The 10,254-nt window shown below is 42.9% G+C and overlaps 1 protein-coding gene across 1 annotated transcript; it reads left to right on the top strand.

The window, feature by feature from the left end:
- Positions 1–6,325: 6,325 nt before the first annotated feature.
- On the top strand, positions 6,326–8,730 carry cart4 (cocaine- and amphetamine-regulated transcript 4). Its single transcript, XM_070922335.1, has 3 exons — positions 6,326–6,472; positions 7,581–7,664; positions 8,623–8,730. Exons 1-3 carry the CDS (start codon positions 6,332–6,334, stop codon positions 8,728–8,730), a joined length of 333 nt encoding a protein of 110 aa, XP_070778436.1. The 5' UTR covers positions 6,326–6,331.
- The last annotated feature ends 1,524 nt before the right edge of the window (positions 8,731–10,254 follow it).

Below are 10,254 nucleotides of genomic sequence, written 5' to 3' on the forward strand. Positions count from 1 at the left end.
TGGGTCACCTGATCTGAGATGGGAGGGGTCGCAGTCACCTCTGTGACCTTTGACCTTTGCAGAGTGAACCACCTCCTGAAAATTTCAGGGGAGACACTGTTTCCCTCAGCGCGGGCTTACAGGTGGACCTCAGCCAATCACAAAGCTTCATCAGCTCCACAGTTCACTGCAACAAGAACACAGAGTCATGAACTCAGTTTAAACTATTTTTCACTGCTTTTTCACTTTTTATTTGAATGGGACAGAGACCCAACAGGACCGAGACCTTTTATTTTATTATTGAATATGGTGGGTACTCTGTGTAGGTATGGAAGTTCATTAATGACAAAACTGTTGAGTGAAAGAAAAGCCAAAACTTTAATGAAGCAGAACAAGCTGAGACTCAGAAACACAAAAACAAATTCACAGAGAAAAATCAGTCTATTAAAATTGTTTATTTTTTGGTATAAATGTTAATGAGTTAATATGAAATTAATTGTTCCTAGTTTAAATGTAGAACAGCAGGACGTGAAAATATCAACTCTCAACTCTGAGTATTTTCTCGGAACTGACCTGAAATCAGAAATCTATAAGAAGAAAAAACTTTTTCAACAGTGCAGTTTTTCTTAGAGCTTTTGTCTTTAGTTGAAATCTGTTTCCCCCAGAGGCTGAACTCAGATCAGCTGACAGGCTTCAACAGGACACACCTCATCTGTTACTGCAGCCCCTCTTTTTAAAACTCAACATCTTTTAAACGAATGAAGCTCATTAGAAAGTCGTCCACACTTTAAAAACAGACTCTGCTTCAGGTCTCGTTTGGTTTCAGGAAAGATGGTGACCGTTGCTAGGAGACGAGATGTGTACAGTGGAGTCAAAGTGTCACAGTTGGACATTTTGTTGATCCGTCCATCCATTAAAACCTACAATATTCGTGAAATGTTTGGTTTGTAAACATCGTGCTGTCTGAGAAGCTGGAACCATCAAATGTTTTCACAGAAAAATGACTTCAACCATCAAAATAGTTGACAGTTTACTTCCTGTCACTAAGACTAATTGTTTCAGCTGTACTTGTATAAACTGCTGGGGAGTTTATTTTTTAGAAAACTTTCTGCTCTCTCTGTCTCTTGCTGTAGTCGTTAATGAACTTCCATAAATCCACCTGAACTCAGACAGGAAGTGACTGCAGTTTATTTTAACTTTATTTGTGAAAAATGGCTGTTAAACTTCTGAGTGATGGTTTGTGTTTCTGGAACAACAGCGCCCCCTAACTTCATAGACGTTCACTGTCGGTTTGATTTCTTCTCTCATCACTCCTCCTCCACCTTTTGACTTTTTTATGAATCAAACACCAGCACTTTGTAAACAAACAGCACTCATCAGTCAGATTGTTCTGAGGAGCCACAAACCAGTTTTAGTTCAAACGTTTAACGTTTTTAAAAATCTTCAAACTGTCCAACCCGTCGACACAGCAGGAGGAAGTATTCGTCCCATCAAATTAAAAGTCTTAGGAAATGTCGCTGAATGATGTTTTCTGCAGCTGTTATGTGACCAGATGAGATGGTGTTGAAAAGCCTGTTTCTCTGTATAGAGAGAATGTGTAAGTAAGTTATTATATAATTATTATTGGTTAATATTACAGTTGATATTAGTATAAAACAAGAACATTAACGGCTTCCAGAACAATCGAGAACAGATCTGAATGTTGTTTTACTTAAATATTTGTTAATAAAATGTATGAAGCATTATTAACACTTTCGTGTTGAGTCGTGCTGAGTCACATTTGTCTTCAGCATATTCACTGCACAGGGGGGGGGGCAGGAGACAGAGACGTTCGGATCCACGTCACAGCTCCTGTCCTCTGTGATCCACCTGAGAAAGATCCGTCCTGACAACCTGCTGCAGACGAGTCCAGACATCCAGCATTGTGTCACAGAGGGACATCTGGTCATAAACTGTCCCCCTCCAGGAGGACAAGGTGTCCTCTCTCCTCACCTGCTCCCCCCCTCCTCACCTGCTCCCCCTCCTCACCTCACCTGCCCCCTCCTCACCTGCTCCCCTCCTCACCTCACCTGCTCCCCCTCCTCACCTCACCTGCCCCCTCCTCACCTGCTCCCCCCCTCCTCACCTGCTCCCCCTCCTCACCTCACCTGCCCCCTCCTCACCTGCTCTCCCTCCTCACCTCACCTGCTCCCTCCTCACCTGCTCCCCCTCCTCACCTCACCTGCCCCCTTCTCACCTGCTCCCCCTCCTCACCTCACCTGCTCCCTCCTCACCTGCTCCCCCCCTCCTCACCTGCTCCCCCTCCTCACCTCACCTGCCCCCTCCTCACCCCCCCTCACCTGCCCCCCCTCCTCTCCTCACCTGCTCCCCCTCCTCTCCTCACCTGCTCCCCCTCCTCACCTCACCTGCCCCCTCCTCACTCCCCCTCACCTGCTCCCCCTCCTCACCTGCCCCCCCTCCTCACCTGCTCCCCCTCCTCACCTCACCTGCCCCCTCCTCACCTGCCCCCCTCCCCCCCGTATTAAAGATGGAGGAGCTGCAGATGTTCACAGCTGTTTGAACATGTAGAAACAGTAAGTGGGGCCCTCAGAGAGTGTGTGGGAAGCCCTCCGGGTTCAGATGTTTATTTCTGGTGACAGACTTTTGATCGTGATCAGAGATGTCTGTTATCGAGCACGACTCCGTCAGCGTCCCCAGCGCACAGCGAGTGTTGACGAGAGCCGAAGCAGGAAGTGACGGATGCCTCGGGCTCCACGTTTATTTCAGTCCAGGAGGAATCTGCACGACTGCACGACACCACAACAGAGATCGGACCACAACCCACTGAAACCAACCGGCTGATTTTACAAAGTGTAATAATTTGTTTCAGCTGTTTAAATCAGTTCCCTCAAAAGTAACAGCAGCTGAGGCTCATGGGTATCGTAGTATTTAGAGACAGACAGAAACGAAGTGTAAATAATTCAAACTGTGTGATGGTTGAATTCACCAGGAGAGTTTCTGTGTTCAGTGACATTCAGGAGAGACTGAACTCAGCTGGACGAACTGTTAACAAATGAAAATAAACAGAACACACACACACACACAGCAGCATAAATTAACATTTGTGTTCTACAAATGTCACTGAATGAAGATCAAATCTGATGACATTTAATCCTCCAGAAACACACCAGAATGCTAACTGACCCACTACCTACTTTGTTTAATATATGACATGCTAACTGCTGGCCAACATGCTAATCCATTTTAACTGCATCTCATTCAACTTCATGCAGTTGAAACAAATAAACCAGATTAACACACAGCCTGAATCCCTGCTAGCGCCCCCTACAGCCTGCGGTGTTCATCACAGCCACAAAATGAAACAGAAAATAAGACGCACATGATGACAAACGCAGAGGATGAAAGGTGTGTTTGATGTGTTAAATGTATTTGAGTTGGTTGTGGCTTTAGTCTGTGACCTTCAGTGAAACTCTGCTGCCAGCAGATAACACAGAGTCATGACATCATCACCCAGAGACATGACATCATCACACAGGGACGGTGACATCACCCAGAGACATGACATCATCACACAGAGACATGACATCATCACCCAGAGACATGACATCATCACACGGAGACGGTGACATCACCCAGAGACATGACATCATCACACAGAGACATGACATCATCACCCAGAGACATGACATCATCACACAGGGACGGTGACATCATCACACAGAGACGGTGACATCACCCAGAGACATGACATCATCACACAGAGACATGACATCATCACCCAGAGACATGACATCACCACACAGAGACATCACATCATCACACAGAGACGGTGACATCATCACACAGAGACATGACATCATCTCACAGAGATGGTGACATCACCCAGAGACATGACATCATCACACAGAGACGGTGGAAGGTTTCATCAGATCCGCAGTTTCTATGGAAGGACCGCTCTTGAAACCAGACTGGTTTGAGTCCAGTCCAGTCCCATTGAGAGACTCTAGAAGCTTTAACAGGAAAGCAGAGATAAAATGAGGACGGCCTCTACATGAGATGGATTCAGGGTTGGCTTATTTTATATATATTCATTTTATATAGTATTTGTAGTATTACTACTTTTACTGAAGTAAAGGACCTGAATACTTCGTCCACCACTGGAGTCAGCATGGAAGTTAAAACACTGAAACCAGACGGACGCTTGAACGTGTCAGCGTTCATTAATGTTGTGTAGCGTTCAGCGGAAGGCTGCTGTTTCTCCTCCACACAGGATCATTTGTCTTCTGAAGGTCACTGAAGCTGAAAGGTTTCAGAGACTGAAGAGGACGAGGTCGCCTTCTGTCTTCTTCTTCTCTGAATAAACAGAATTATCAGCGTCTGTGTGATGTCAGCTTCAGCCTCGACTGCCGACTCTCTCTTTGACGTCTCCGACTGAACATTTATCTTCACTTGTTGTTTATATGGAGAGAACTAACCTGCAGATCTGCAGTGATTCAAACTCTTCAGATGACGGACAGGTCAGGGATTTAAGAACAAAAGTAAAGTCAAACGTTAAATCAGTATCACAGTGTTTGATTTGTATCCTCTTTTCTCACACTTTTAATTTCTTTTTTTTTTGGGTGACGTTAGAAACTGCAAATAAAACAAGAATCAGGTCGAGTTGTTGTAAAACCTGTTTCCATCAGCGTTTTCTTTATCAATACAACTAGTATTTTGCTACTTTAATATATATTTTCACTTGATGGAAGGTAACTAAGTACATTTTCTGAAGTACTTAAAGACAATTCTGAGGTACCTGAACTTTATTTGACTTCATACTTCTACTCCACTACGTCTCAGAGGTAAACGTTCTTCGGTGGTCAGTGAAACGTTGCAGCTGCAGTTTGACATTTAGCTGTTAATGAGAGTTGAGATGAAAGCAGCAGCAGACTGAACTCTCTCTGAGCTACAGGTCAGCTTACGATGCAAATCAGACGAAGAAAAGGGCACAAACTGTTTCCCCCTGCGTCATCATTAAACACCTTCCTGATCTGAGGTCAGCCGGCCGGATCCGACCTGCCGCCTCCAGCTCAGGTGGATGATGGGAGATTTGTCAACAAGCAACATTCAAATGAAACAGAAACAGTGAATCCTCAGAGCTCCCTACCACTGACCTCTGACCTCAGCTGGAGTTTAATCAGCAGGTGGAGAGTGAAGGTGTTAATGAATCAGTCTGATCCTCTGACTTCACTCTGTTTTTATCTACGTCTTCACAGTCCTCATGAGGAGTTTCTACAACAAATCAACAGTTATTGAACTGACCTGCCAGGCAGCATCACTGTCAACACGGTGCTGCTTCAGGTCTGTTTTCATCTCAATTAATGTTTCCATCAATTTATTAGATTTCAAAAATGCATATTTTTGTTTAGGAAATCAATGCACAACTGTGACATGTTGTCAAGTTCAGTCTATTTTAAAGGAATCTTCACTCCTGAAGTGAAGTAACTATTATTTTGCATCATGGTTAACTTGTTGAACTTTGACACCCGAATGTGTCCCGGTGAGGCAACAACTACAAAGCGACACAAACGCTGTTGTCTCATAATCCATCCATAATCAAAGCAGCTTTAATTATTGTTAGAATTATTATCTTGTGATCACAGTAATATAAATATCATGTCAACGTGCTCATTAAAAAAGAAGAGACGTCCACATGATGAACTCTTTGCTCCTCTGAGGTTCTTTTAACCTTCAGCTGTGAGTCACAGTCTGACCTTTGACCTCAGTACAACAACACGCAGGTCTGCAGGGTGTTTTCATGTAAACATTCAGCATCGACCTGTTTAATATTAACCACACAGACTGCATCATCAATCACAGGAAAACACGTCCACACGGTTTTATCTGACGCGCTGAATACATGAATAATATCTGAGCGTGAACAGGCGGCTGACAGCAGCAGGAGGAGTATAAATACAGGAGGGGGAATAAACTGCAGAGTACAAGTGAGGAGGAGGAAGAAGAAGAAGAAGAAGAAGAAGAACAGAAGCTTACAAGGAGACAAAATCAAGAAAAATTCAACCAAGAAAGAAAAAGAAGCTGCTGGAGGAAAAAACACAAGAAGAAACAGACTTTGGAATTAGACACCAAAGAAGAAGAAGAAGAAGAAGAAGAAGAAGAAGAAAAGAAACTGAATATTTGTATAATAATCCTGAAGCATCTGAAATAATTCCTGTGGTATTTATTTGTGAGTCCACCTCCGTCTAACTGAGCTTCATTCAATTTTCAATGCTTTTAGTAATTGTAGAAATTTTACAGAAGAATATATAATTTTCTGTGCTTACATTTTAGGTGTTTAAACGTGTTTGTGGTGATGGAGAGCGTACGTGCCGTGGTCTACCTGTCCGTCTGTCTGTCCGTGCTGACATCACTCTGTCAGGGTCAGAGGTCAGCCGACAACCAGCTGCCGTCAGCGCCGGACGAGCCGCTCATCGGACTCACGACCAAAGAGCTGGTGAGTCAGTGGTCCTCATACAGGTTCTTATCCTAAAAGTTTTAATGAGATGAAGTCAATATTTGAATTATGTGTCATTAAGGTGGTAAAATGTGCTCAAACCTCAATGATTAAATTATAATTAATTAAGGTTAGTTTTTTTTCTAAACTATTAAATTATTTATGTTGGTCAAATTAAAACTAACTAATGTTGAAAAATGGTTAAATTGTTATTACTAATAAATTCTGTGAAAACAATAATTCATATAATAATAATTAAGGATGTAAGATCGTCAAATTAAAATAAGGCTTTGGGATGGTCAAAATGGAACAAATGACGGTGGAAAAGTTTTCAAATTAGAAGTAATTAAGGGGGTGAAATGGTGAATCTGTAGCTGATTAAAATTAAATTAAATTAAAATGTAGTTGTTATTATTAATTATAATCGACATGATAAAAAGTTAAATAATAACTAATTAAGATTGTGAGATCATCAAATTCAAATAATGTTTTAAAAGAAAGTCATTTAAAGTAATTGAGGTGGAAATGTTTTAAATTAGAAGTAATTAAGGTGGTGAGAGTCTAAATTACCGATAATGAAGATGACAAAGTCAAAGTCAATTAAGGTGATGAGGTGGTCCAATCAAAACAAAGGTCGTTAGTACTAATTAAGGTGATGGAGGTCACTGATTTAAATAAACAGTTTAAAAGAGAACGTTTCCAGCAGAAGAAGAAACTGCCAGGCAGCATCACTGTCAACACGGTGCTGCTACAGGTCTGTTTTCATCTCAATTAATGTTTCCAGCAATTTATTAGATTTCAAAAATGCATATGAAGCTGATCTGTCAACAAGAGAAATTATGTTTCTGTAATCAGCAGGTAAAGGTCATTGAAGGTCATTGAAGGTCGCTGCAGGCTCTGAGGAAACAACCTGCTTAAGAAATGATAAACTCCACTCTTGAAGACGCTGCCTGTCTGAGCTAATCCTGTCTCACAGTGACCCAGTGATGATGCTTCAATGGAGACAATCTGACTAAATGTGAACAAACATGAAAAAAGGTCTCTTTTGTAAACGTGAAGATGTTTCAGGTTTTAATATTTCCACATCACTGACTGTGTGTGTGTTCAGGCTGAAGCTCTGCAGGGTTTCCTGGATGAAGCTGACAGCAGCGTCGGTCTCTCTGTGGAGAAGAAAGCCAGCGTCATCCCCCGGGTGAGAACATGAATGACAGCTGTCAATCAAACATCAGTCAGGTCCCTCAGCTGGACAACATCATGTCAGGCCCCATTCACACCTGCAACATGCGTTTCACAGTTAATGTCAGCTGTAAATGAGGTTTCGTGTCCTCCACATGATTTATGTGTTGGTCCATGATGAAGGTGACCGAGAAAGATGGCGGTCGTGGTTAGAAGAGACCACATGTTGACCGGCCTCCTCTGTCCTCCTGGTCTTCAGTTTTCAGTCACTCGAGGCCTGAAGGACAAACAAAGTGTTTCTTGTTTCGCTGCGATGAACAAGGTTGTTGTTGCAGCGCGTTACATTATCACACGACTGTTTACAGTCTGTGATCGCTCAGATCAATATTTATTTATTACCCGCATCACAACAGTGACATCACATCCTGTCTCTGCTGCGTTTGAGGACATTTTGTTGAACAGAAGTTTAATGTGAAGAAGTTCAGTAAGGAGGTCTTCAACTGAAACCTGTCTGACTGTTTGTCTGTCTGTCTGTCTATCTCTCTGTCTGTCTGCCTGCCTGCCTGCCTGCCTGTCTGTCTGTCTGTCTGTCTGCCTGCCTGCCTGTCTGTCTCTCTGTCTGCCTGCCTGCTTTCCGTCTGTCTGTCTGTCTGTCTGTCTGTCTCTCTGTCTGTCTGTCTGTCTGTCTGTCTGTCTCTCTGTCTGTCTGCCTGTCTGTCTCTCTGTCTGCCTGCCTGCTTTCCGTCTCTCTGTCTGTCTGTCTGTCTCTCTGTCTGCCTGCCTGCCTGTCTGTCTGTCTGCCTGTCTGTCTGTCTGTCTCTCTGTCTGCCTGTCTCTCTGTCTGCCTGCCTGTCTGTCTGCCTGTCTGTCTGTCTGTCTGTCTCTCTGTCTGTCTGCCTGCCTGCCTGTCTCTCTGTCTGTCTGCCTGCCTGCCTGTCTGTCTGTCTGACTGTCTCTCTCTCCCTGTCTCTCAGTGTGACGTGGGTGAGCGCTGTGCGATGAAACATGGACCTCGTATCGGTCGACTGTGTGACTGTCTGAGAGGAACGGCCTGCAACACCTTTTTCCTGCGCTGCTACTGAACACACACACACACACACACACACACACAGCTTGGACTTCTATACTTGTGAGGACACAATCCATTGACTAACAACCATCAAACCAATCTTGGAAGAAGTGAGGACCAGTCCCCACAAAGATAGAAGTACAGGAGAACACACACACCTGTCTCACCTGTCTCACCTGGCTGTCTCTCTGCATGTTTCTGTCTTTGTTTTACAGTTTCAGTGTCTGTCCCTCAGATTCGTTTATTTTTGTTAAATAAAGATTCTTCATGAAGCTGCTCGACTCCCTGAGTTTAGTCTGTCAGGCAGCGTCCAAATCCTGCCTTCCTCACTTCCATAGGGGCAGCTTTAAGGAGCCCTCCACAGGCAAACAGCAGTACAGCAGTACTACAACATGCGTGACTACCAGGGACCAGGGACCAGCACCAGGGACCAGGACCAGGGAGGATGAGATGTCTCACTCTCAGTACGGTCCCTGTAAATGCTGTTAAATGTCATTTACAGTTTGTGATGGTTTTATTTTGAAGGCAACAAAGACCCGATGGCCACCTTATCATTATTAGTATTATATAATTATCTTCATTATTATTATTATCTTTTTGTACTTTTAGCAAATGAAAAATGTAAACAGAGTGAATTACACGATGACAAATGAAGCGAGTCCAGTCCTGCAGGCTTCGGGTCTGCAGTCTGTAGATGATGTTGGATCAAATCCATCACACCAGCTCGGGGGACACGACCAGTAAAATGTATTAAACCAGTTAACAGCTGACATGAACCTTCAGATGGTACGGTCCACTTCAGGGGTGTCCTACTACAAATCGCATTATAAGATTCTTCCAGACATGAATGTGGTAAATATACTGTAATATTTATGAAGGTAAGAAGGATATATAAATGCCCCCCCACACACACACACACACACACACACACACACATGGTGGGTATTTCAGTATTTTTATACTTTCAGGGCCACAAAATAAATAAAACTGTGAACAACTGTCGTCTTTTGTTTAAGTTAAAGTAAATAATAATAATAATAATAATAATAACATTTCCTGTTTCTAAACTCATCGTTGTCATCATATTCAAATATTCCGTTTTCTATTGCGATCGCCTCACGACTCCTCCGAGGAGCAGATCATTCACTCTTCATCAGTTTTGTACACAGTCGGTCCCTCCGAGCTTCTCTCATCTGGAAGTTTCCATCCTGCGTTTCTGTTTCTTTTATGCTGCATAATAAACGACAAACTTCTGAACTACTTACGTTTCATTTTTAGTTTCATATTTAATAAGTCAGTGATGGAAGAAGTATTCAGATCCTTCCTCAAAAAAGTAAAAGTACTGATACATTAATGCAAATCTACTCCATCACGAGTAAATGTCCTGCAGTCAAAATCCTAGTAGTATCAGCATGTAGTAGAAGTACTGGTTGTGCAGTAAAATGACTGATATCTGATTCTATCTGACATTATTAGATTGTTATTACTGATGCATCAATGTTAGAGCAGCATTTAGCATTTAGCATTTAGCGTTTAG

This window comes from Enoplosus armatus, chromosome 16 (assembly GCF_043641665.1).
Source record: "Enoplosus armatus isolate fEnoArm2 chromosome 16, fEnoArm2.hap1, whole genome shotgun sequence".
In the NCBI taxonomy this organism is placed as follows: Eukaryota; Metazoa; Chordata; class Actinopteri; order Centrarchiformes; family Enoplosidae; genus Enoplosus; species Enoplosus armatus.

Coding starts and splice junctions, on each gene's coding strand:
- cart4 (XM_070922335.1), top strand. CDS start 6,332: ATGGAGAGCGTACGTGCCGTGGTCTACCTGTCCGTCTGTCTGTCCGTG. Junction 6,473..7,580: donor GACTCACGACCAAAGAGCTG/GTGAGTCAGTGG, acceptor GTGTGTGTTCAG/GCTGAAGCTCTGCAGGGTTT. Junction 7,665..8,622: donor AAGCCAGCGTCATCCCCCGG/GTGAGAACATGA, acceptor CCTGTCTCTCAG/TGTGACGTGGGTGAGCGCTG.